This window comes from Rhododendron vialii, chromosome 6a (assembly GCF_030253575.1).
Source record: "Rhododendron vialii isolate Sample 1 chromosome 6a, ASM3025357v1".
NCBI lineage: Eukaryota > Viridiplantae > Streptophyta > Magnoliopsida > Ericales > Ericaceae > Rhododendron > Rhododendron vialii.
Window position 1 is genome coordinate 35,298,344 of NC_080562.1, and position 26,844 is coordinate 35,325,187.

The following is a 26,844-nucleotide window of genomic DNA, read 5'->3' on the forward strand; positions in this document are numbered from 1 at the left end:
AAGTGATACGAAAAAAATTTGAATAAGGACAAAAAATAAGCCACTGTGGCTTATTTGTCCGAACGGCCCGAAATCTGTAGCGGATCAAAAAAAAGAAAAAAGAAAAAAGAAATTTGTATCTCATAAACTATAAAGTCCTCTTTAGAATACCCAAATGAAAACGTGCATCACAAATTCGTGGCTAGAAACGAGCATCACAAATTCAATTCGTGGCTAGAAACGAGTATCACAAATTCGTGGCTAGAAATGTAGCTATTGATTTCTTAAATGTAGCTATTGATTTCTTATTCCTTAAGAAGTTTACACCTTACCGTTCATACTCCACAGGGTGAAGAGCAAGAGGAATCACTATAAACGGGGAAAGAAATAAAGAATCGGCTATACCCGCAACTCTAAATAAAGCACCAAACAGATATTTAGGACAAATCTCTGATAGAACCCAAAAAAAAGACACAAACCCGTTGTGAAACCTTAAGAGATGAACAAAATTCTAATATCTAAGCCCTTAAACAAAATTCATAGCATACAAATTTGAGCAACCAACCAGTCAATAATGTGCCATAAGCTATAGGACCACAACATGCCCTATATGGTTCTAGCTATATAAAGCACATCACAAGAGTACTGCAAGTCCATATATACTTTTCTGCACTTGTATCCCAATTCCTCTCTTATCGTATCATTGCATTGAGGAAGCCATCGCCTGCACATCAGTCTCCTGATCAAGATGTCTAAGCCGAGGAGGTGATCTCTCTCTCTCTCTCTCTCTCTCTCTAGTTAACTAGGCATGCAGATCATGAGACACAAACAGATATTTAGAGACAAATCTTCGATAGAATCCAAAAGGAAGACACAAACCCTTAGTGGAACCCTAAGAGATGAATCAAAATTCTAATATCTAAGCCTTTAAACAAAAGAACCATCAGCCTAGGAACCTCCAAGATCCTTATTTATAGGAAATCACTAAATAAACCTAAACCGATTAGGAATAGGAATCCTAATCAATTTAGGAATTCCAGTCAATTTTCAACAAATATTAGCCTTTGATCAGAGCTTACTCTTCAAGTTGTGTAAACTTGTGTATGGGTGTACAACTAGGTGATTGGGCTTCTTGTATCCCGGGAACGATGTGCAGACTACTTGTGGTCTATTACACCCGAAGTAATCCGTAAATGACACGAATAGTCTCAAGAGAGCGATTTGGCCCGTGCTAGAATCTCCACCACCCTATCATTGTTAATCTTCTTTTGCGGGTAAAAGAATAGTTGCATCCGGGTAATATTCTCCATTTTTGTTACAACAACAAGATTCATAGCATTCAAATTTGAGCAACCAACCAGTCAATATTAATGTGCCACAAGCTATAGGATCACAACATGCCCTATATGGCTCTAGCTATATAATGCACATCACAAGAGTACTGCAAGTCCATATATACTTTTCTGCTTGTATCCCAATTCCTCTCTTATCGTATCCTTGCATTGAGGAAGCCATCCCCTGCACACCAGTCTCCTGATTAAGATGTCTAAGCCGAGGAGGTGATCTCTCTCTCTCTCTAGTTAACTAGGCATGCAGATCATGAGAGGCTTCTTATTGTAGAAATGGAATGCTTGTTTATTGTTTTATGCATAATGTTTTGGTTTCAGATTAGAAGGGAAGGTTGCAATAATAACAGGAGCAGCCAGTGGGATTGGGGAGGCAGCTGCAAAACTGTTCGTGGAGAATGGAGCGTTCGTGGTGGTGGCTGACATTCAAGAGGAATTGGGTCTCAAAGTGGTGGCTTCCATAGCAGGCCCTGATGTCGACAGAGCTATTTACAAGAACTGCGATGTTACGGTGGAGAAGCAGGTGGAAGAAACCGTGGCTTTCGCTATCGAAAAGTACGGCACCCTCGATATCATGTACAGCAATGCCGGGACCATGAGTTCATGGGAGAGCATCCTAGACATGGACATGGAGGAGGACTTCGACCGAACCATGGCTGTAAATCTAAGAGGACCGGCGATGTGCATAAAGCATGCTGCTCGAGCCATGGTTAAAAGACAAGTAAGGGGATCCATCATTTGCACGGCCAGCATTGCGTCCGTTCTGGGAGGGATGTGTCCTATTTCTTACAACACTTCGAAGCATGGTTTGGTGGGTCTGGTTAGAGCCGCGGCGAGTGAGCTTGGGAAGCATGGGATAAGGGTCAATTGTGTTTCTCCTTACGTTGTTGCCACTCCCCAGTCGATATCGTGGATGTCGTCAGCGATGGGCATTAACAATGCGAGCGGAAGCGAAGTTGAATTACTAGCAAGTTCCGCAGCCAACTTGAAAGGAGTTGCATTGAAAGCGAAGCATGTCGCAGAGGCTGCTCTCTTCCTTGCTTCTGATGAATCATCCGTTTATGTCAGTGGTCATAATTTAGTCGTTGATGGGGGTTTCACCGTCGTTGATAATTCTATGACTATGTTAATGGAGAAGCAGATAAAACAGTGATGTGATTTTGTTTCTTGATAACCTACCAGATAAAGGCTCAAGAGTTCTTGCTGAAGCTGCTTGTTTGTGTTTATGGATGCTTCCAGATAAAGGCTCACGAGTTTTTGTTGGATGTATTTTTTTATTTTTTTTCTTCTTTTCTTTGGCCTTCCCTGTGAATCAGGCTTTTTCTTGTATCTAGAGTTGGACGCCTCGATGTATCCCTTTGTCGAATTCAATAAAATTATATCTGGTAACCTTTGTAGATAGAAAATCCTTTTTTAACTACCCAAATGCTAGAAAGTCTTTTTTTAACCACCCAAATAAAAAATGGGTAATGATTTTCACATTCGTTTTTGGATTTCCTTCCAAAAGAGAAATGGGCTCATACCAGGGAAAGCCAAACTCTTTTTTATACATTACATAAACCCTAAAGTAGGTAGGTAGGCCTGAAAGCCGGCAACTTGGTAGGAGTAGGTTTTGGCTTGCCCCTTTCTATGTTATCAGCAAAGCATTAAGCTGCTTATACGCCCTCTTTATAGTAAGAGGCCTTTTCAATAAGCCGCCAGAATCGCAATGTGCTATCTAAATTGATTTGTTTCTGTCGATAAAGCTCCAATTACATCACAGGAAGTACATGGAAAGAATGCCATGAATGGCGTGCAGCATAAACATAGGGGTTTACACATACATTGGTCGTTCAATATATACTAACGACAAAAAATATACTGTGAACACTAAAAAAATACTAATTACCAATAAATCGCATTTGGGTTAAAAGTTTTAGGGGGAAAATGAATCAAGAAGTATAGCAAGAACGAACTTCGCAGAGGAAAGAAGAACAATTGGCGATTGATCAGAATCCGATTGCCTGGAAAAATCACGTCTTCAAGGTAGCAGGGAAAAAAAAAAAAAAAACAGAGCAAGCCGCCATCAAACTTATTTCCATGTAGCTACTAGCTACCCCTTGTTCTTGCTGTCATTGAACATGATTGAGTACTAAGGGATCGATTTCGCTGTATTGAATAATCATTTTTTGTATCGCTAAAAAATAGTTGATTTTAGAATGTAGTTTTGTTCTCCAAGTTCTAGTTAGTTTGCATTAGTCAGATTTTACCAATAATGTTCTTGGAGGGAAGTTACAACCTATTCCATTCTGCCAAGGCTCTTATTTTGTAAGTACTTATTTTTCGCTTTACGAGACATGTCATTCTCTCATTTTACATCACCTTTAATTCAAAAAATCAGTACTTATTTCTCTTTAGTGAAACGGGGCCACGTGAAAATCACTGTTAATCATGGTTTGGTAGTTCTCAAATGCTCTGTTTCCAGGGGAAGTGTTTTTTTTTTGTTCGTTAGAACATTCTATTGAGAAATGTGATAATCTCAAAAAAAAAAAAAAAACAAAACATAGGCAGCCTTTGCCTAGAAAGTCATTTTACCCAAGTCAAAAATTGTATCACGAACCTGCTGCTAGAAGTTCTTTTTTGACTACCCGAATAAAAAATTGTATCACAAACTATAAACTACTATAAAATTGCATAAAAAATTCGTGGCTAGAAATGTGGGCATTGATTTCTTATTCATTACGACGTTTACACCTAACCTTTAATACTTATAAAATTCCCATCCAAGGTGTAAAGTGGAAAACGTGGAAAGACTAACCAGCAAAAAGATAGCTTATTTGGTTGAGAGTTTAATTTAATTTTGATAGTAATGGAGAAAGAAATAGGGTAATAATTGAAGAGAGTGGTAATGATTAGAGAGAGATAGAAATAGATGAGAAAGTAATAATTAGAGAAATAGGGTAATAATTGGAAAAAAAAGTAGGGTAATGATTGAAAAACAAAATAAAAATTAAACTAAATTATGAACCGAACAAATGTCTTTCCTTTTTATTATTAGTGTACGGGTTTGTGTAGGATTGGATCGATCTTTTCCTACGTACACAAAGGACCCGACTTCTCATACGGTTATTTCGGCAACTCATCTCAGTAATTAATGGTTCAGATTTGTTAAAATATCTTATCGATAAAGTACATACTATTGGCTTCTTGTATCGATCCCGGGGACGGCGTGCAAACTTGTAGTGTATTACACCGGAAGTCTCCATTAATGGCACGCGAATAGTCTCAAGAGTGATTTGGTCTATGCTTGAATCTCCACCACCCCATCGTACGTTAATCTTCTTTTTTGGCTAAACCAAAAATTGCATCCAGGTAATATTCTCTATTTTTGTTACAACAAGATTCATAGAAGGGTAAAGTCCTCTTTGGTTATCGTCATGTGCGGATACTTCCCTCATGATTCAAAACTGAGCACATAACTTACCTGTGGTTTTGAAAATGTGCGAATAGACCACATGCCGTCATGTTTTTTATCCATATTAACAGAGGTAATCTGACACGCATCAATAACTCTCTGGAATGTAATCTGAGTCGTTCATAATGTATTAAATAAAGAATAGAGTATCTCCGTAAAAAATCATCTCGATCAGGCATCAATAACCAAGTGATCTAATTTTTAGTAAATTCAAATTTGAAATTTTAATTTCATAACAATATCGATTCGACCATGAGCTTTTCATTTTTTGATTGACTTGAATTTTGGCATAAATGTAGTACTCGTTAAAATTTACAATATCAACGGTTTGGATTCAATTTTTGGTATAAGGGATGGTGTGGTTAGATTTAAAAAAGAAAAAGAATCCAAGGACATGATGAGGGTATATCGATCTTTTAATGTTGTGTCCGTTAATATAAATTGAAAATATAACGGCAAGGGTCTATCTATACATTTTCAAAACCACAGATAAATTATTTACTTTGTTTTAAACCATGAGGGGTATCGCATATTGCGATAATCACAGGGGTCAAAGTGAACTTTGTCCTTCATAGAATACAAATTTGAGCAACCAACCAGTCAATATTAATGTGCCACAAGCTAGCTACGACCACAACATGCCCTGTATGGCTCTATATAAAGCACATCACAAGAGTACTGCAAATCCATCCATATATACTTTTCTGCACTTGTATCTCAATTCCTCTCTTATCGTATCCTTGCATTGAGGAAGCCATCCGCCGCACACCAGTCTCCTGATCAAGATGTCTAAGCCGAGGAGGTGATCTCTCTCTCTCTCTCTCTCTCTCTCTCTCTCTCTCTCTCTCTCTCTCTCTCTCTCTCTCTCTCTCTCTCTCTCTCTCTCTCTCTCTCTCCTGTGGTTAATTAAGCCATGCAGATCATGAGAAGCTTCTGATTGTAGAATTCTTTTTTATGTTTAATAATGTTTGGTTTCAGATTAGAAGGGAAGGTTGCAATAATAACAGGAGCAGCCAGTGGGATTGGGGAGGCAGCTGCAAAACTATTCGTGGAGAATGGAGCGTTCGTGGTGGTGGCTGACATTCAAGAGGAAATGGGTCTCAAAGTGGTGGCTTCCATAGCAGGCCCTGATTTCAACAGAGCTATTTACAAGAACTGCGATGTTACGGTGGAGAAGCAGGTGGAAGAAACCGTGGCTTTCGCTATCGAAAAATACGGCACCCTCGATATCATGTACAGCAATGCTGGGATCCTAGGTCCAATGGACAGCATCCTAGACATGGACATGGAGGAGGGCTTCGACCGAACCATGGCTGTAAATCTAAGAGGACCGGCATTGTGCATAAAGCATGCTGCCCGAGCCATGGTAAAAAGACAAGTAAGGGGATCCATCATTTGCACGGCCAGCACAGCGTCCGTTCTGGGAGGGTTGGGTCCCATATCTTACAGCACTTCGAAGCATGGTTTGGTGGGTCTGATTAGAGCCGCGGCGAGTGAGCTAGGGAAGCAGGGGATAAGGGTCAATTGTGTTTCTCCTTACTTTGTTGCCACTCCCCTGGTGATATCGGGGATGTCAGCGATGGGCATTAACAACGCGAGCGGAAGCGGAATTGAATTACTAGCAAGTTCCGCAGCCAACTTGAAAGGAGTTGCATTGAAAGCGAAGCATGTCGCAGAGGCTGCTCTCTTCCTTGCTTCTGATGAATCATCCGTTTATGTCAGTGGTCATAATTTAGTTGTTGATGGGGGTTTCACCGTCGTTGATAATTCTATCACTATGTTAATGGAGACGCAGATAAAGCAGTGATGTGATTATTAGTACTTGATAGACTACTACTCGTATTATTGATTTATTGGAGTACAAGAAAATGTTTGTCTTAACTGTTGGACTTTTTAAGTTTTCCAATAACAAATACTCCAATTAATAAATAATTGCATTTAAGCCTTCAGCTTGATGCTGGATTATGTTTCTTGATGACCTACCAGATAAAGGCTCGAGAAGTCTTGCTGAAGCTGCTTCTTCCATTTATCTCCTAGTGGTTTCATTCAATCTTTTGTTGGATGTATTTTTTTTCTTTTTTTGATCTTCTTTTCTTTGGCCTTCTCTATGAATCAAGCTTTATCTAGAGTTGGATGCCTCGATGTTCTAATAAAATTATACAGTATGTGGTAACCTTTGTAGATAGAAAATCCTTTTTTAACTACCCAAATGCTAGAAAGTCTTTTTTTGACTACCCAAATAAAAAAAAGGGTAATAATTTTCAAAATCGTTTTTGGTATATGCGCTATATTTTTTTGTCTTTCGGTGAAACTTTTTTTATGCAAGACAAAAAAAGAAGAAGAAGAAGTGTACGCATCAAAAAGGAGTGTGAAACTCATTTCAAATTGTATCACAAACTAGGAAGTCGCTTTTTGACTTCCCAAATAAAAACTTGTATGAGGCCACGGGGGCTCCATTCTAGTTTTAATGTGTCCGATTCCGGGTCCAGTTTGGGTCTTTGTGGGCCCATTCCGGGACCATAATAAGGACCAGAATCGTTCATTTTGTAGAGTTCATTGAATTTTTTATTCATTTAAAAAATTAACTTGATTAAACATCGATAGGTTCATGATTGAAACAATTTTGTACAAGAAAAAAATGAAAATTTTAAGTTTCTAATTTTTTTTCATCCCAATTTCTTGTACAAATCTGTTTCGATCCTCTACTTATCAATGTCCAATCAAGCTAATTTTTTACGTGAACAACAAACTCATGAGTTCTACAAAATGAACAATTCCAATCGTTATTGTAAGCCCGAAATGCCCAAACTAGATTTGGGACTGGACAATTTATAACTGGACAGGAGCCAGCTCCCAAGTTTACACACCTTAATTTCCTTTAGTACTTGACTTGCAAAATTCCCATCCAAGATGTGAAGTGGAAAACGTGGATAGACTAGCAGCAAAATGATGAGACTTATTGTGAAAGTGCAACAGTCTAACACTCAATACTGTGTTTTAGCTTTAGCCAGCCAATAAGGAATTCCCGTCAGTCAAGTTAGATTTGTTTGCTTGACTGGTAGAGTCAAGTCTATATTTTGAAAATATATACCCTTGAAGAAATGGTGAGACTTGTAGTAGTCTTTCTCTTCCTGAATCGATCGTGAGTGTTGAAAGCAATGGAACTAAATGCTCTTGTTCATTTCCAGTTCAAACAACAAGGGACCACAACAGTACCACTGCTGGTCACGGCCATGAAGTCGTCCGTATTTCATATGTGCTTTCTCAGGTGTAAGCTGAGGGTCCGTTTGGAATTCTTTTTTATCTGAATCTAGATTGGTTCTCATGTAGTGATTCCGTCGGTCTTGCTTTTGTAGTGGGTGCCTGTGTCGAAGTTTTAATAGTTTTGGTTCATCCTTGTATCTTCTGATGGAATCTGTATTGCATTCGGGCTTTTGATATGAAATAAATTGAATGTGTTCAAAAAAATAAAAAAATTTACGCTGTAACATTATTGAACAGTAGTGATTGAAGCAATTGAAAGTTCTTAGTCTATGGGTCCAGTTTGGGTCTTTGTGGGCCATTCCGGACCCACAACAAGGATTAGAATTGTTCATTTTGTGGGGCTTGTGGAATTTGTTATTCACGTAAAAAAAATTAGCTTGATTAAACATCGAAAGGTTCATGATTGAAACAAATTTTTACAAGAAAAAAATGAAAATTTTAAGTTTCTAATTTTTCATCCCAATTTTCCTGTACATATCTATTTCGATTGTCTACTTATCAATGTCCAATCAAGTTAATTTTTTACATGAACAACAAACTCACGAGCTCTACAAAATGAACGATTTCAATCGTTATTGTGAGCCCGAAATGCCCAAACTGGATTCGGGACCGAAGAAATTATAACTGGACAGGAGCCAGCTCCCAAGTTTACACCTTCCCTTTAGTACTTGCAAAATTCCCATCCAAGATGTAAAGTGGAAAACGTGGATAGACTAACCAGCAGCATAAGGATTTTTTTTTTTTTTTCCCCTTCCCCTCTAGTGTACTAGTTTCATGACTTGGACCGCAAACAAGTCATATTCTACGCCTAATTTTGTGTTTGGGTTAAGAAAGTATATTATTTTTTGAGAGCTTCTTACTCTCCAAATTGTGTAAACTTGGAAGGGTATACAACTAAGTCCTTGGGCTTCTTGTATCTTGGGGACGGCTTGCAGACTTGTGGTCTATTACACCAGAGCTCTTCCGCAGTCAAAGGCACGAATAGTGTCAAGGAAGCGATTTGGTCCGTGCCTCAATCTCCACCACCTTATCTGTAATCTTTTTCGAGTTAAAAACTAACCGCATTAAGGTAATGTTCTCCGGCCATTTCTGTTAAAAGAACAAAATTCATAGCATACAAATTTCATCAACCAATCAGTGGGCCACGAGTCCCCCAACTTACCCTATGTTCTCATATACATAGAGAAAAACTTTCTTACGGAACTTCCCCTGAATAAACATTTATGGAGCCAAATCGCGTGCGTCCAAAGTGTATTGGACGGTCCGGATTTTAAAAAAACTATTTCGCATGAAGAGTTTAAACTCTTCCGGCGAATAGTTATTTTTTTAAAATCCATGCATACCGTCCAATGCCGAAATGGACGATTGAGATCGTACAGCTCCGCAAACGATTTATTCACGGCTCCTCCATGAATAAGTCTCTCTCATGTACATATAGTAACATCATAGGACTGCAAGTCCATACTTTTATGCACTTGTATCCTTGCATACATTGCGGAAGCCATTCCTTCCACATCAGTCTCCTGATCAAAATGTCCAAGCCAAGGAGGTGATCTCTCTCTCTCTCTCTCTCTCTCTCTCTCTCTCTCTCTCTCTCTCTCTCTCTCTCTCTCTCTCTCTCTCTCAAGTTTTGTATGCTCGTTTTAAATGTTTGGTTTCAGACTAGAAGGGAAGGTTGCGATAATAACTGGAGCAGCTAGTGGGATTGGGGAGGCAGCTGCAAAAGTATTCGTGGAGAATGGAGCTTTTGTGGTGGTAGCTGACATTCAAGAGGAATTGGGTCTTAAAGTGGTGGCTTCCATAGCAGGCCCTGATCACAGAGCTATTTACAAGAACTGCGATGTTACGGTGGAGAAGCAGGTGGAAGAAACCGTGGCTTTCGCTATCGAGAAATACGGCACCCTCGATATCATGTACAGCAATGCTGGGATCCTGGGTCCAATGGAGAGCATCCTAGACATGGAAATGGAGGAGGGCTTCGACCGAACCGTGGCCGTAAATTTAAGAGGATCAGCATTATGCATAAAGCATGCTGCTCGAGCCATGGTTAAGAGACAAGTAAGGGGATCCATCATTTGCACGGCAAGCTCGGCGTCCATTCTAGGAGGGTTGGGTCCCGTCAGTTACACTGCTTCGAAGCATGGTTTGGTGGGTCTGGTTAGAGCTGCGGCGAGTGAGCTTGGAAAGCATGGGATAAGGGTCAATTGTGTTTCTCCTTACTTTGTTGCCACTCCCCTGGTGATGCCGGGGATGTCAGCGGTGGGGATCGAGGATCCGAGCGCAGCTGAAGCACTAGCAAGTTCCGCAGGCAACTTGAAAGGAATTGCCTTGAAAGCTAACCATGTCGCGGAGGCTGCTCTCTTCCTCGCTTCCGATGAATCTGTTTTTGTCAGTGGCCATAATTTAGCTGTTGATGGGGGTTTCACTGTTGTTGACAATTCCATCGCTACGTTGATGCAAAATGCACATAAAACAGTGATGTGATTATCGATCGATATCGCCATTTTCTTGGTTTATTAGGGAGAGGAGTGTTCCTGGCATTATTGTCCCTAGCCTAGTTGGAGTTCTTAAGTTTTCCAGTATGACTATTGGTTTTCACATTTGGTTGAAATGTTACTTCAGTTAACAAAGGACGAAATGCAAGTGGTTTATAGCCTGGGAAAACCAATATTTAGCCATTTACCTCAATATTCTCATCAATAGTTTACATCTTGCAACAGTACCTCGCCTAAATTTAGGGCTGTAAACGAGCCGAATCGAGCCGAATATTAGAATACTCAGATTCGTTCGTTAAGTTTTTTAGCGAACTCGAGCTCGAGCCGAACTCAATGAAAATTATGACGAGCCAAACTCGAACCGAGCTTGCCCAGGTTTGGGTCGAACTCGAGCTTGTTTACGAGCCTTAACGATTCAATAATATCATATTTTTATGTTCTTATACAGGTCTAAAACTGCAAATAAAATTTTCATTATGTACATAAATATGTTCATATACATATAAAAAGATAAAAACATATACATAAGTAAATTTTTAGTACTTGTAAACGTTTAGACTTGTACAAGTTTTAAAATTTTTACTATATAACTATATAAAATCCCCATGATACACATGTACTTCAGGTTCGCGAGCCTAATCGAGCCGAATACTGTTGCGTTCATGTTCGGCTCATTTATGAAACAAGCCTAAAATTGAGGTTCAGGTTCGGTTCATTTAGTAGACGAATCGAACTCGAACGAGCCTTTACCGAGTCGAGCCTCGAACAGTTCACGAACGGCTCAGTTCATTTACAGCCCTACGCCTAATCCAGCAATGTTCTGTTTACTCAATGCCAGTGTTTTGTTTCTTCTTTCACTCTCTTTCCCTACCATTTTTTTTGAGTCTGGATCCTCTGCAAGAATGTTTCTTGCAAGAAGTCTACCCGAATGCAAAATCAACTTGCTTATATTGGACCGGGAATTGGTCAAGGGATTACTGCGAGCCAAGCTGTTGAAGGGATCGTGAAAGATCTCCCAATGACCCATACTAATTTTGTTTAGATGTGTTTATTTATCTATCTCGTCACTTGAAATGGAAACAGGTTTGAAAAAGAATTTTAAAGTGTCTAGGCCTCTAGAGTCGGGCGGCGGCAGAATTTAAAAAAAAAAAAACATATTAAAGCATTATATAAATCAAAATTTATTTTCTTCTTTCAAAACCGAAGATATCATGACATAATCACAAGGCGCTCAACAAACCTTTCAAGTCTTTTTAAATCCCATGTTGCAAGTCTGGCCACGAAAGAACAAATAATTCTTATTGGAAGTTGGTGACCTAATGACAAGGGAGTCGGCGTCTGAATTATAAAAAAGAATATGTTAGGGGATCTCTTAATCTTTACATTTGTATTACATTAAGCCTTTACTAAATTAAACATTAACTGTATTATATATATACTCCACTAAACTATTTTGAATAAAATCGGTGAGCAGTTACATCTCTAGAACCTTCTACACAAATAAACGCTAGTTATTGAAACAATTGAGGGAGTGTTTCCTTTGTACTTGTTACAAAATGAACATACCCATCAGTCGCGAGCCAAGAAATATTGAATGGTGATGTGAGTGGAGGTTTCCAGCATTCTATTAATTCTGGATTTCATTCGAATATTTCACCTTCCTTTCTTACAAGTGGAATAGTTTTTTCACATTTCTATATGATCTATTTTTACAGTACAAGAAAGTCGAAATATATACTTTATTCGATGAAAACTCATTTTAACCTTTTGACCAAATTATAACCCCAACCATATCCTACACACTTTTTGCTAGATTTTCATCAATTACATATAATTTTAACATTATACATCAAATTTTGACCAAAAAAAATCGTATGATTGAGAAGATATTAATATCATATTGGACACTAATTATGTACAAAGGCACATCAATCAAATGGCAATTCATTCATCATATTAGCAAAGTAACTAACTCCATTTTATTATCCAAGTCAAATAGTGAAGAATATGATGGAAATTGTCATCCGCTTTTTCCCTACACTACACAGATCCAATTACGCAAGGACCATGTCAAGATCGTCCAATCTAATGGTACTCTGTTATGAAAGAAAAAACTGAATAGAGGTACAGCTATTGAAATCTTAAATCAAAACTGCGATTCACTAGGAACCCCTTTAAGCTTCGTGAAAATTGATGGGCACCAAAAACAGGCAAAGAAATGGTGGCATGATGCAGCAAAGATGGTGGCATGATTCACTAACTAAACGGTGTCCTGTTTCACAACCTCGGTCCAAAATCGTTGCACAATCCTAATTACATTCGCCCCAAATTTGCTATATCCTCAGACCCCCATCATTTCATATGTTACTCCAGACTCAACGCCGCAAGAAAAGGCCATGCTGCTTCTGTTCTTGCATCCGCCTGTAAGTTAAAGTGGCATATAGATATTTAATTAACCACTTGGTAGATGAAATAAACCTCCAGTGATGGCTGCGCTTAATGAAACATCTAATTCTGATTCCGATAAGCTCTTTGCAGTCGGATATGGTCCATGTGGACAAGAAAGTAAATTATATTTTTTAGCAAAGACAAACTGAACTTATGTTGAATTGATTCTCATGCACAGTATTTAGTATACCAGTTGAAGTTACAGCCACATTATTTTATATCCATAACTTTACATTTTCAACTGGTGGATAGGTCTTTAATTTACAACCTTAAATCAAAGTTAAGAAAGAGGGACAGAGATCCATGATGCTACATGTCTATCTTCTGGTATGAGTGATTATTCAGTAGTGCTCCAGGGATCTCTACCACCGCATATTCATGTGGTGTTTGTACACTTAATCCTGGGCCCCGCACGAATGCGTGGTGGTAAAGGTCTTTGGAGCACCAAGTGGCGGTGCTCCAAGAGAAAGTAATAATGTTCCCTGTCTTCTGACTTCAGCAAGCAGATTGTAGAATAAAGAAGTACCTTTGATGTACTTTAGAACGCTCAATAAATTCAGTTGCTATATCTCGTCCTTGATAAGACGCCAATACTGGTCTTATATCAGCTGGTGGATGGCGGGCAACATCTGTGTCAAACCCAGATTCAATAATCTATCAGCATTATACAAAATTCCAAAAAAAAAAGGAGTACAATAATCTGCAGAAGCAAAGCATACTGATCAAACCATATTTCAACAATTCTTACACTCGAGAAATGGGATAAGATCCACGAGTGCAGTATCATCTGCTTCAAGCTTCCACGGCTTGACAGGAACACTATTCTCCGGCTGGAGGCTGGATTCTAGTGCATGTCCGCTCACATACAGAATTCTTGAAGGATCTCTGTTCAGCTTTGAGAAGTCCTGCCAGAATAATTCATATTCAACATAACCACATTGTACAATTGTATTGTAATAAGTCTGATACACGTAGTCTACACAACACAGTTAATGCTGTGGGAACCTGAACAATAACTTCAAGAACATATTATCCTTTCCGATTGGAGTTAAAGAACAAGTTATTTCTTGGCATAGCACATCTATCAAGTTTTATAGAGCATGTTTGGAAAGGATTATAGAATTTCCAGCCAAAATAGTTCTACTTGTAGATCACATCATTATCGGGCATTTCTAATTAGTCAAAGTCAAAATGAGCAGACAAATTTAAAAAGTTTCAGTAATTATCAGGTAACATTGGCAAAAATGAACTAAGTCGGAAAATGCATGCACAAGGGTAAAACATTAAAAAGAGCATAATTTAACACCGGACATACACATCAACATAAACAGTCAAGTGCTGTCAATCACAAACACATGATAGATATGCCATGGTCTGTTTAATCTATCTTACCCTGTAATGCTTTCCACCTCGATAGTTAGTTTCAGTTCTTGACAATCTGTGACGTATTGACCCCTTAGCATCAAGCCTTTCAAGGATGGAATCAACATACTACAAAAATCAAACGAAAAGGAGAAATTGACCGGAAACCGGAAATCTATGAATAAAAATTGAACTACTCTCAAAAATGATGAAGAGACAAGAAAAGGGTACGACGTTGAAAGAATGAAGAGAAAAACATACCACATTCAACTGGTCTGAATACACAACAATCTCATAAAATTGAGCTAGGTGTTCAAGGAAAGCCTCAACTCCAGGTCTTTTGAACGTTCGCCAACCCCTTTCACGCTTTGCAAACGAAAAATGCAGAACAGAATCAATATGTTAACGGAACTTCTTTAGAAACAATCCATCCATTTTCAAGATAAATCGGCGTGTTGTCTATACCCATAGTTACAAACAAAACCACCCTGTTTTAAAACAAATGCACAATAGGAAAAAGTTACAATTAGAATCAATGGGTGCAATGTTGCTGCTAAATGGAAGGATCTTAGCAACATCCATCCATGAAAGATGAAATTCGTTTTATTTGCCTAATTTCCCTCAAAAAAGGATTCACTCTTTTACTAATTGTACACACAATTTCTTCAACAGAAAAAGCATACCTTCCAATCAGAGTAAACTAAAGTCTCGTTAAGATCCAGCACAAGAGTAAACACATGCCGCTCCAACGGATGCAAATCTGGAAGAAGCTTATTTGAGGGAGGTTCACTAAATCCCTACAACAATGTTATGAAAAATGTAAAAAATTTCCATCAAGGACAAAATCATAACATGCTACAAGGAAAGGTTTGGCTCTGGACAAGAGTATGCACCCGGACATGTTCTTCAATTTTACTCCTGAGATCCAAGTAAAGCTCAATGGATTTAGCTGGCACTGCAATTGGGGGGAAAAATAATGCAACTATTCGTCATACAAAATAAACAAGACCAAGAATGACAAATGTAAGTAGCAGAATACATCATTCACCTCTTGATGATTGTAGAAGAACTCAGAGTAACAGCATGAAAATAAATGAACCAATGAAAAAAAGCCATGGAAATTTCAAGGACTTGAACAGTTCAAGGGAATTTTAAAAACAAAGCTAATCTGCTGAACTCAAGGTGTGATCATGAGTTAACTTATCAGCAAAAAGTATGCTCAAGGAATAGTAGTCGGCCACATATTCATGGATGGGACACTATTGTATGGTGACTGAAAAATAAGCTTTTGCAATCAATGTTATGAGACACAACAAACACAAAGAGAAGGGAGGCCGAGGAGCAAATTGGGTGGGGATCAAGAAGAGAGTACCAAGGTTCAAGATCTTACCTGCCATTGCAGCAGTACGAAGAAAACCTTGAAACTTCTGCATGGAGGATAAAGGGAAACAATGTTGTTATGTAAGAGAAATTCCCATCAGAGTTCTAGATAGAATATTACACACTTTTCTATGAAATTACAGGACCAATCCTATTCATGCAGAAAAAAGGCTTTTTCCTCTATGTATTTTCTTAAATCTTTTTTTTTTCTTTGTTCATTCTGAAATTGCACCATTTTGGCATGGGTAGTGCCACATAGATACCTCCAAACAATTTAGCTTCTGTCAGGAAACTGCAAAGCTTTCACAAGACAAAAACAGATAAATGCTCCAAAAAGTATTTCGGATCGATTTGGAAATACGTTCTCTTCAGAATTTCAGGTTGCAATGGATCAACCTTGCCAAAATAGACATCACCATATACACATATTACCACAAAATAAATGATAAAAATATTTCAGTCTTTAGAAAGCCTAAAAGTTATCAATGGTCCAAACAAAACAGGCATCACTTCCGTAACCTTTCAGTATGCAACAACGAAACAGCTAAGTAATCCATTTTGATAGTCTGCTAATGCGCTGCAACGTAGGCTCTCTGAAACACCCAATCCCACATTGGAAGTCTACATGGATGATCTTGGGCATATAACAAACCTTGTGGGCTACTACTAGTACCTTGTGCTTAAGCTTTTGGGCCATGTGGTGTGGCTTGTGGATCAAAATCAGCGTACTAGGCCAATGGTCTGCTTGGGGCGTTACAGGTGGTATCAAAGCCATCCATGTGCACGACCATGTGGGCCTTGGAGTTTGGTTTGATTTGGTTGTTGGTTTGATTTGTATTGGTGATTATAGTGCTCAACCCCTCGCGAAGGCGCGAGGCTATAAAGTTGGGGAGATTGAAACACCCCATCCCACATTGGAAGTCTACATTGATGATCTTGGGCATATAACAAATCTTGTGGGCTACTACTAGTATCTTGTGCTTAAGCTTTTGGGCCATGTGGTGTGGCTTGTGAATCAAAATCAGGGTACTAGGCCAATGGTCTACTAGGGGCGTTACACTATCGGTCAGTAAGACCGGTCCTTAACAAAACATTCCTTTTGGTTTAACCAGAAAGCCCAACAGGATAGTACATGGACTATGGATAAGAACTATATGGTCCACCAAAATAATTCTATTGGGAAATTATACTTCACCTCCTGAGGTTTAGCCTGAAACAAGATTGGCTCCCTGTGGTCCAAAACCAGACACTAAAACCCCTTGCTGCTGCAATAAATGGCCAACTGCCAATTTTGCATCAAATTGGTGGTTAGCATTTTTAAATAATTTTGATTTTAAACTGAGCTTTAGTATACAAAATGACACATATACCAGCAAAATCCCTGTCATTTTCTCCTTTTCGTTTCTCTCTCACCATACACTTCCATGGCCACTGCTACCACCAACACTTCCTTACGCAGGATTTGTTTCTTGTTTATTTGTCCTCATTTTTCTTGCTCACGATTTTCTCCCTCGAAACTCAACCACTCACTGCTGTCTACATGACAATATCCTTAGTTGCTTTCTCTCAATTAGCTTACTCAAATCACAGAGTGCGATACAGCCCAGCTACCTCAATGTTAGATTCTCTCTCACACACATAACACATTCACGCAGTCATATATTACATGCATACAATGTCTCTAGGTAGGTCTCTTGTTTTACAGTAATATTATTTCCACTGTTAACCCAATCAGTAAATTTCGCACTTCGGTTGCAATTGCAAGGTGTACAGTGGCACGTTTGAATCACAGGAACGTAATGTATTTATGGGGCAAACGTCAGAGGGTGAAGTGTAATATCCCCTTTTACATACACGAGTCTAAACCCCCAAAACATGAAAGTTTCCACATTGAGAATCAATGCCATACTTACATCGAGACTCGATGCCTTATCTCCAACAGCGAAATTAACAGACACTCGGAAAGGCTTCGTCTTCTCATCCACTTCTTCCAAGGTGTAGGCTGCATATACACAACGTACATTAAAATTTTGCAGGTAAACAAACGTGCAATATTGCATGTACAAAAAGCACCATCTGAAATGCCATATTTGCTGCCTCTATCACCTTGACAATCTCAATGACCGTGATTGTTATTATTTCTAACAACTGCTCTTATTTCAAGATCAAGAAAGACCAATTCATCAAATATATCTATTACATTGTGTCACATATGGGAGCTGCTCACCCATTGCCATCTTATTAATTCACTCAACCTCTACATGCCATAATAAAATTGAGATGATAATAGGCACAAGCATAAACTTTCTGCATCAACCATAAGCTCATCAGTCAGCAAAACATCACCCCAATTTTCCATAATAATCTTCCAATTGTTACCCCCTAGAGATACAAGGGCATCTCCAGACTTACCAAGATCTTTACAATCTTTATTTTTTGGGGGAAAAAAATCATCAAAACCCTCCCTTTACTCAAACACACATCAAAATGAGTTTTACTCATCTTTTCACCCAAAACCAAGGGACACACTCTTCTTTACACGAAATTTTCGAGATACTACAGGACTAAAAAATTTAGCACTACGCCGTTAATAAACCTTAAACAAATATTGTACTTAAATTCGGTGTTTGCTCATTGGAGTGCTCCATGTATCCAATGAAGTTTCAACTCAAATGTTCATTCAATTCTCTCAAATTGATTGAAGGACCGGAGATGGTGCAAGAATTACAATTGAGCTAAATTACAGAGCAACTATATTTGATAAACGGGTTCTTTCAAAAAGCAATTAACATAAATCAAGATTTTTTTTTTCCTGATAAGTAACAACATTCATCAAGGTTAACCACAAAAAGAAGAAAACTTGAAAGTACCGTAAGTGGCGTAACCCGCGGTGACCGAGGCTCCGGTTAGGACACCAAGGAGGCCGAATTTGAGAAAATTCAACGGCTTTCTGGCCGTTGGATCGGTCGGAGGAACTGAGGTGCTCTGATCGTTGATCTGAGTTGCAGTAGGAGAGAGATCTAGGGCTTGTTTGGAAGGGGTAGGGGAGACGTGGGCAGTGCATAAGGTCCGAATGGTTTTGGAGAGATTGGAGAGAGATCGAGGTCGATTGATTCGAAGCATGTTGTTTGAGTTTCTTGAGATTGGGGAATTTTTCAAACTAGGGTTTTGGAGGTTTTTGAGAAAGTCTTGATCTTTTTCGATACGAGGGTAAGCCTTACGGTTTAGGCTATGTTTGGTGCTCACAAAAGGGGAGCATTTGGTGCGACTAGGTATTCGCGGCCACATGCAAAAGCTTGCGGCAATGATGTAAAAGTTAGCTCCCACGCCAAGACTTGCAGTCACGATGTAAAAATTAGCGGCCAGAATTTCAAAATTTGCACCTGTGATGTAAAAATTTGTGGCCGTGATATTGAAGTTAATGGCGATAATGCAATAAATTACGGCCATCTTATTCATGTTTGCAGCCAGTATGACAAAGCTCGCGGCTACAATTTTCAGGCCATGTTAAATTTGCGGCCACCATGTTGTTTTTTTTCTATTTGATTCCCTCCCTACGATAACTTCCCGAAATCCCAATTTTTCGTTTCTATGCCTCTCTCTCTCTCTCTCTGACTCTGACTCAGACTCTCTCTCCCCATTTGATTCCTTCCTTGCCATAACTTCCCATGTTCCCATTTGGTCTCTCTCTCTCTCTCTCTCTCTCTCTCTCTCTCTCTCTCTCTCTCATATTTCGTTCTCTTCTATAATTGTAGTTTCCTTCAAGTACTAATTCATAAATGGTTTAAGGTTAAGGGCAGACAATTGCCTCCGCTATATTCATCCACCGCTTTTGTTGTCGACCAATGCTAAGAACACAACTGCATCTAGAACCGTTCGATGCATATAAACCCATATACATCGGACAACTCTGAACACGGTTGTGTCCGGATCTGTGTTACTACCTTTTGTTTGAAGTCTAGGAAGGGGAAAAGAATTGAGAGTTACTGAAAAATCATTTTGGTTGAGGTACTTTAAAAGAATCAATTTTGAAAACATATACAATAAGAAAATCGCATATTTATGCACATATATTCTTTCTTTCTTTTTCCTGTCTCACTTTCTAGTTGTGCAAGTAGTGTTTATATTTTGTCTGCCAAATTTTTACAGGTGAAAGTTTCAACTGTGGAGGTTTTGTGCTTTGAATTACACTAAAACATTGGATGGCCGATCGAATATGGGCTACGCAATTTGTGACTTGCAGGCAGAAACAGCCAGAGGCTGCATTTCTCTAGCCAGACCACCATTTCTTGATAGATCCATTCTCAGATCAGAGGCAAAACACTGCCATCAATTACCCACATGAATTCATGGGCATAACCGAGACATCAAACATCGGTGGTACGTACCCTCTATCTGACAGAGCACACCTTTGTACAACTCACTCCAGTTTGATCCAGAAAAGTTGCCAGAATTCAGAGAAATGGTGATAAACGATGGAGGTAGGAAGTTGCACAACCTAAACGGTGCTCACCCCTCTGCTCTGGCGTGCCTGAACCAAAGCCTTAAAAATGAAACCATGCTTCCTTTTGCAGTCGATGGAAGATCAAAATCCAACCCATCACGGGTGAAAGGGTTTTTTTTTTTTTGATCAGCGAAAAGGTATATTGGAAATGGCAATTTTTATAACCTTGTGTCTATGCACAGAAGGGGAATTAGCGGAAAACCCATTGTCCTTTGCAGTTGAACTCATGCAAAAGGTGATTAAGATAGTGACTTCATTCGATCAGCCGTCAACTACTTCGAGGTGACTAGAGCAAGGCCTTCCCTAGCTGCCACCCTTTTGGTCACTTCTTGGACTAGACTAGCGTTTGACACTACAGATTCAGGGTGCAGTAAGCCGAAACAGTCTGTTCAAGTAAACTTGCTCATGTAGTTCTATGTGTGTTCGCACATTTATGTCAAACTGAAATGTAATTTGTTCCTATTACAATCATTTCTTCAAAGTGGCTGGGGGACACTGATAAACTCTACAAAACCGAGGTCTAAAAACAAAATGCTACTTTATTATTTAACTAGAATCTCCAACTAAAATGATGCGACAGTGGCGTTCTTATAATTTTAAAAGACACCTTGACTTGCTTTTTGTTTAAATTCCAATCGTGCTATGTTGTTTTGTGCCTAGCCCTTTGCCTGAAAAATTGGCAATATAAGAATAAAATGAGCTTGCAAGCAGAATTAGCCATCTGAAAATATCCATCAAATGGTTCTCATTTCCGATCAAATCAATCAAGCGAAATCAGCAATCAAGTAGTTCACAAAAGTTCCAACAAGGCCTAATAATCCTTTACTCGATTGATTTCCACATTTGGACATTATTTATGCAACAAAGTCTAACCTCAAAATTGAACTCACCATTCTTTTACAGTCCGACCTTCTATGCATGAAACCAGAAAACTACCCGTCTGCTGGAACTTTGGACAGTACCATAATACTTCATGCATTAAAAGAATCAAAGTTTAACCCTTTAAAATTTTGATGAAAAACCTGTCATGAGCATGCGAAGCCTTTGGAGAGCTTCATTCTTCATGAATCCTCACCACTAAGATCTCCCCACCGAACGTTGTGCTTAGCCGCAAGATAATGTACTCCAACGGGTCCTCTGCTACCATAAGGATATAGCTCCGGCACAATCTTCTTCTCTTCTAGTTCTTTCAACAATGGTGTGAATAGAGACCAGGCAGCATCAAGCTCATCACTTCTTATGAATAGCCTTCGTTCTCCTTCTATTGCATCAAGGAGCAGCCTTTCATATGCATCCGGTATTTCTTTTGGATACCTTCATTTACAAACCAAAGTCTCAGAGCAAAACCTTGTTCAGGTCACAGGAACTTAAGGCGAGTGACATATTTGTTTGCTCTTTTGTTGCATGGGCTGGGGGATATGTGTCTGTGTCATGTTAATCTAATTTACATGTCAAGGACACTAGCACATCTACAAGTATCAATATTCCTCAACACACCTTCATTGTCTGCTATAAATGGTACTTAAAAGGTGCCATGGAGCATTCTATGCATACCACGATAGTTTACTCATAGCTCAATTATAAAATATAATTACTAAATATGATTCCTAGGTGAATGTTTAACTAAAATGGACGACATGAATTTCATACCATTACTCTACTATCGAGTATCCTACATGGATACCTTATGCATATAGAGGAGTCCGTGTAACATGAGGTGTGTTCACCTTTAGTTTCTTACTTGTCCACTGAGAAACTCTACAAGGGAAAGTAATTACTTCATTTATCACGACTCTTCCATCCACAATCTACTAATGAACCTACTTCAAGTACAGAGTTAAGGGGCCTCTAAGATTAACCACGAGGAACTAAGGCTCCTATCACCCAGAAGTAAGACACCTAATTTTTTTGGGGGGAAACAAATGAGAAAGATTACCTACTTTGATCTGACCTACTCAAAGCACGAAGGACAAAAACATAGACATACAGATGCAGAGCATGGCAAAAAGATTATGCTTGTCTATTAGCATCCTCAAGGGAATATGAGTCGTAGAAGCATTTTGAGTTAACCATATGTTTCTTACCTTGCTTTGTAAAGCAAATTGAGGTCACTGCGGTCTAGTCTCATTCCAAGACCAGGAACCTTGTTGTTAATCTTCAGATATATTGCTTCATCCGGTTGTACGCGAAGCACTAGCTCATTTGTAGCCTTGTCCAAATCAGTTCCAAAGTTTCGCTTGAACAAATTGCCCGGGACATGTCTGAACTGAACTCTGATCTCTGCTCTGGAAGATATAAAGCCTTCTTATAGTTAGATATAAACCATAAACAATTGCACACTGTTTTTAAAATCCTTTTTTTTGTCGGCAATTTGTCTGTTTTTAAAATCCTTGTGGAGGAGAAAGATGAAAAAGATCTACCAACCGCTTAGTGTGGAGAGCTTTTCCTGCCCTCATCAAGAAAGGAACACCATCCCATCGAGCATTGTCGATGAAGAGTGCTGCTGCTGCAAATGTTGGAGTGAGACTGTCGTTTGGCACAGTTGGATCATCAGTATATCCAGGATAGGTCCTTCCACCCTTGCTGTGGCCCTTATATTGCCCTACCATGACATCTTCAAGTTGCAGCAGTCTCATTGACCTCAAAACCTTGACCTGAATCAAAATGTGCTCATTGATAGTAATTTATAGGCTACGATAACGACACCATTCTTCATGAGGCCACAGACATATTATAAATCTTTTGTACCGTTCCATCCATAAGGGAGGGCTCGATGTAGTAAAAAATGATTTTCCATATTTGTAGCAAGCTTTTGGAGAAAAAATAGCCTATGCAATGATTACTAGAATCATGATAGAGAATGTCTACCTTCTCATTCCTAATGTCTTCTGCATCCAAGCTGACAGGCGTCTCCATCGCAAATAGTGCTAATATTTGCAAGAGATGGTTTTGCATTATATCACGAATGATTCCGTAGTTGTCAAAGTAGCTTGCAATAAGAAATAGATGAAGGTTATCTATATATCAAGAAGGAATCATGAGTTTTATAATTTAAACATCAAAAGACATAAGAACTCACCCCCCTCGTCCTTCTGTACCGAAATCTTCAGAAAATATAAACTGCACGTTGCGAATGTAGTTCCTCGACCATAGAGGCTCAAAGACTAGATTTGAGAAACGAAGAACTGATAGGTTCTCAACAAGCTCTTTCCCCAAGTAGTGGTCAATCCTGGATTCACAGATTAACAAACTCAGCTTTTGTCGTCAGTCCATAACTTGGTCTCATAAAAAAGAATCCAAGCAGAATATACCTGAATATTTGGTCCTCAGCTAGATACTGCTTTAGACACCTAGTGAGCTCTCTAGATGACTCCGAGTCACGACCAAATGGCTTTTCAACAATGACCCTTGTCCACCCATTCTTTGAAGATGCACTGGTGCTAGCACATCTCACCACATCCACAAATATGTTTGGAGGTATTGACAAGTAAAACAACCTAAATGATGATCTGCCTCCCTGAAAACAGCAGTATCAAGTTGCTATAATGCAAAATTTGGAGGATTGCAAAGATTATGACCCTATCTGGACATATATGACGTAGAATCCCCTGGGTAACAAGAACATGTATTCTCTCTTGCTTCTATTCATCTTACTGGGAATAAAAGCTTAAACCAATAGAGACTGGTCTATGGAGGTGCTGGATTTGGACATGGACAGATAGGACACAGACGATGGTAACAATCAATTACTAACAAGACCTTTGATGCTCTGATATTACTCACTTGTTGCTCTGATATCACTCACTTGTTAAGCAAATTGAACTTGTAATTAACAAACATCAAAATTTATCCACAAAAGTAAATCATGGAATACCTCTTTTTCTTTCAGCTTGCAGTACAATTGAGCGAAATGCTCCTTGGAGTTATATTGACCAGAGTGGTAAAAGCATCGTTTTAGAAACTCGTCCATCTTGTCCCCACAATTTTCTCTGGAAGTGGTCATCCATTTTAATAATTGTTGTTTATAAGTACAAGGGCTAAATGATGCACAAGACCAAGACTCAGCATTATTGTATACCTCTTATCGATTCTGCAAGTCAAGGTTTGGCTAATCATGTTTCTCAGTTCCTCATCAGTCATTTTACTTCGCGCATAGCCAAAAACTGTGACATTCTGCATTAAAGTAACAACGGGGGGAGACATTTTATGGACAGTTCTTTAAAAATAATGGCACCAAATGCATTATCCTCAATTCATTTCATACAGTTACTAAGTGAAACATGTTTTTTAGAGAGAATTGAGTAGAACCTCAGGTAGACAATCTTCGTAAAAAAGAGCAAAAAGTGCAGGGAAAATCTTCTTCCTGGCAAGGTCCCCTGAAGCTCCAACAATAATTATGCTAAGACTGGATTCTTCTTTTCTTGATCCTGAGAAGGGACTAGACCCCTCCAAAGCGACCGGCTTACTATTTGCTCTAGATATTGGCTCTTCAGCTAAACCTAGTCCAAAAATGCACCAGACATACAATTAGAAATGAGCGAAAAGAAAGGAAGGATCCATAAAACATACCCATGATCATGGATTACACGGGAGAGTGATGAAAGAAGGGGGGAAAAAGAGAGGAGGAGAGAGCCCAGGTTTAGACTTGCGCCGTAATTAACTAAGGAATTAATGTGCTTCTCAAGTCTCGTAAAGATCACCTCTTGTTCATGTATTTGCAGCTCCAGAAAAGGCCAGTGGGTGCAATGTCAAGTACCATAGATGACGCAAGTAAAACCTCCCTAAAACCAGTCAGTTTAAGGAGAGATAGTAGAACTTGGTCTGAACTTTTATTATGTGCATCACGAGAAATAATGGCTCTTAATGGGGAAAATAGATGTTGAGACTAAAGTTGCAGCATTAAGGGAAGATCTGACTGACATACACTCCTAGATATTTTTCCAACCCGGTATTATTTTAGCGGCAGACTAGTTGCTTTAAGTTCATTGAAGGCGTTCTTTCAGAAGCAATGTCTCCTTGTGCATGGCTAACTGTCCCAGGAGACTCCACAGGATTGTACTAGTAGTTATCTTTTCTTTCACTGTACTTGTTTATTCAATCCGCCTCTTCTAGGGTTTTCAAAAAAATCCTTGCTCTTCTGTTGGATTCAGAAAGTTTTCATAACCAATAAAGAAAGAATAGGCAACATTCAAGATAATTAGACAACCGGACAATGTCCTCCAAAACTTATTAAATTCCGGCAAGAACCAAGAATCAGACAACGTATGTATTTCCAAACTACAATCAAAGAAGACACACACGCGCGCGGACACACAGGTATATAAAAGATACCCAACCCCATTGATCGGCATACAAGATAATTACACAAATGGACTATGTCCTTCCAAACTTATTGCTAGCAAGAACCAAGAATCAGAAAATGCAGGTCTTTTAAAATTTCAGTCAAGAAGACACGCGTGCAAACACACAAGTCTCAAGAGTGACTCACGTTTTAGTTTTCCAGAATTACCTTTTTAACGGCATTTTTAACTGCATAGAGGGCACTGCCACCGAATACACAGTAACAACAACAGAATTCATCTAGTCTCCAATCATTGGGTATAGCGGGGAGGATGGGAGACAGACCTAACATTTGGCAATATATGCACAAAGTGATTGCTCTCAGAATACCACTAAAACAGTAGCCTCCTGTGCCTTCAAAAACCGAGGAGCTAAAGTGACTGTGGAACTATGCCCCAAATCAAAGCCGAAAGGCACCGCCACCAAATGAAGAACAAAAAAAAAACTGCCCGTCTCACTCCCCTCTTTCCCACTTTCACAGTTCAGATTGCCACCATGCATATTCTAACAAAAATGGACTTGTAGACGCATCCCGTGTGCCCCACGTCTAGGGTATAATTATGCAAACAATAGTAGGAACAAATAGCGGGAGTTTGAGAGAGGACTAACCATCTTGAAAAGAAACAGCATTTAAAGGAAACCCATTTACAGAATTGAGCTCAAAATGCTTTCTTGCGTGGAATCTTGAACAAATCTGAGGCACCCATTTGGAGTAACAGATTCTTGTTGGGTAAATGACGGATTTTGTCAAGCAGGATTGTGTCTCATTCTTGAATGATGGAGAGGTTGAGAAGTTGGCTGCTGAGGAGGAAGAACAAGGACAGAACTGCGTAGCCATGCAATTGACTGATGATCAGAAAGAAGAGGAAGAAGGAAACTTATTGGATCCTCATTCCTGGACTGAAATTAACAAGCATTCATGTGGGAATTCGAAGATTGTTCGTTGTTATCTAAAATGAAAATTCGTTGGGTCCTTTGAAGCTCTTTGAAAGGCCAGTACAGGAGCAAATGGTAACTACTTTTCAAATGCCAATCTTAACCAATCTTCTATGTGAGGTCGAGGTTGGTTTCTCCTTTTTGTTTTCTCAGGGAATTTTATCCATTTCGGTCTATTTTCTCTGGATTTTCTGTGCATATCTGTTTTTTCTTGGCCCTGGCACTGTGGGCCTAGAATTCTTCGATAGAAAAGCCCAATCTACCTCGCAGATTGCCCCAACCCGATATTGTTATCGGGTGAAAAAATACTAAAATACAAACTAAGAATGAGAGTTA

At 39.1% G+C, this 26,844-nt stretch overlaps 6 protein-coding genes and 1 long non-coding RNA gene across 12 annotated transcripts in view; 5 read left to right on the forward strand and 2 right to left on the reverse strand.

Annotated features, from left to right (window-relative positions):
• LOC131329271 (short-chain dehydrogenase reductase 3b-like) overlaps positions 1-2,731 on the forward strand; it is a 28,263-nt gene extending 25,532 nt beyond the window's left edge. The window contains exon 3 of the transcript XR_009200698.1: positions 2,523-2,731. The gene's annotated coding sequence lies outside the window, so the exon portion shown is untranslated. The remainder of the gene's footprint in view (positions 1-2,522) is intronic.
• LOC131329274 (short-chain dehydrogenase reductase 3b-like) lies at positions 587-2,731 on the forward strand. Of its 2 annotated transcripts, none has more exons than XM_058362369.1 (2): positions 587-744; positions 1,647-2,731. In XM_058362369.1, the coding sequence occupies exons 1-2, from the start codon at positions 728-730 to the stop codon at positions 2,476-2,478; spliced, it is 849 nt and encodes a 282-aa protein (XP_058218352.1). In that variant the 5' UTR covers positions 587-727; the 3' UTR covers positions 2,479-2,731. The 2 variants fall into 2 exon arrangements, with proteins under 2 accessions (XP_058218352.1, XP_058218351.1); XM_058362368.1 differs by lacking the exon at positions 587-744 and adding an exon at positions 1,122-1,538.
• Positions 2,732-5,419: 2,688 nt separating this feature from the next.
• Positions 5,420-6,747, forward strand: LOC131329275 (short-chain dehydrogenase reductase 3b-like). Its single transcript, XM_058362370.1, has 2 exons — positions 5,420-5,581; positions 5,758-6,747. The coding sequence occupies exons 1-2, from the start codon at positions 5,565-5,567 to the stop codon at positions 6,584-6,586; spliced, it is 846 nt and encodes a 281-aa protein (XP_058218353.1). The 5' UTR covers positions 5,420-5,564; the 3' UTR covers positions 6,587-6,747.
• Positions 6,748-9,510: 2,763 nt separating this feature from the next.
• On the forward strand, positions 9,511-10,979 carry LOC131329270 (short-chain dehydrogenase reductase 3b-like). The gene is made up of 2 exons (XM_058362365.1): positions 9,511-9,592; positions 9,705-10,979. The coding sequence occupies exons 1-2, from the start codon at positions 9,513-9,515 to the stop codon at positions 10,525-10,527; spliced, it is 903 nt and encodes a 300-aa protein (XP_058218348.1). The 5' UTR covers positions 9,511-9,512; the 3' UTR covers positions 10,528-10,979.
• A 1,487-nt stretch (positions 10,980-12,466) lies between these two features.
• On the reverse strand, positions 12,467-19,293 carry LOC131328810 (mitochondrial import inner membrane translocase subunit TIM50-like). 2 transcript variants are annotated; one of them, XM_058361725.1, is made up of 10 exons: positions 18,599-19,293; positions 17,642-17,730; positions 15,739-15,775; positions 15,242-15,303; positions 15,032-15,145; positions 14,610-14,714; positions 14,379-14,477; positions 13,735-13,891; positions 13,513-13,615; positions 12,467-12,959 (listed from the first exon to the last, which is right to left on the reverse strand). In XM_058361725.1, the coding sequence occupies exons 1-10, from the start codon at positions 19,185-19,187 to the stop codon at positions 12,914-12,916; spliced, it is 1,401 nt and encodes a 466-aa protein (XP_058217708.1). In that variant the 5' UTR covers positions 19,188-19,293; the 3' UTR covers positions 12,467-12,913. The 2 variants fall into 2 exon arrangements, with proteins under 2 accessions (XP_058217708.1, XP_058217709.1); XM_058361726.1 differs by lacking the exons at positions 17,642-17,730; positions 18,599-19,293 and adding an exon at positions 16,248-16,278.
• Positions 17,651-26,632, reverse strand: LOC131328809 (glucose-6-phosphate 1-dehydrogenase, chloroplastic-like). Of its 4 annotated transcripts, none has more exons than XM_058361721.1 (11): positions 26,182-26,631; positions 24,541-24,731; positions 24,311-24,405; positions 24,107-24,221; positions 23,544-23,749; positions 23,312-23,461; positions 23,101-23,221; positions 22,657-22,886; positions 22,317-22,517; positions 21,255-21,546; positions 17,651-17,730 (listed from the first exon to the last, which is right to left on the reverse strand). In XM_058361721.1, the coding sequence occupies exons 1-10, from the start codon at positions 26,408-26,410 to the stop codon at positions 21,294-21,296; spliced, it is 1,791 nt and encodes a 596-aa protein (XP_058217704.1). In that variant the 5' UTR covers positions 26,411-26,631; the 3' UTR covers positions 17,651-17,730; positions 21,255-21,293. The 4 variants fall into 4 exon arrangements, with proteins under 4 accessions (XP_058217704.1, XP_058217705.1, XP_058217706.1 ...); XM_058361722.1 differs by lacking the exon at positions 17,651-17,730 and adding an exon at positions 20,439-20,900; XM_058361723.1 differs by lacking the exon at positions 17,651-17,730 and having other exon boundaries at positions 20,946-21,546; positions 24,541-24,725; positions 26,182-26,632.
• On the forward strand, positions 18,997-19,765 carry LOC131328811 (uncharacterized). Its single transcript, XR_009200525.1, has 2 exons — positions 18,997-19,134; positions 19,529-19,765. It is a non-coding gene; the product is annotated as an uncharacterized LOC131328811 (long non-coding RNA).
• Positions 26,633-26,844: the final 212 nt, after the last annotated feature.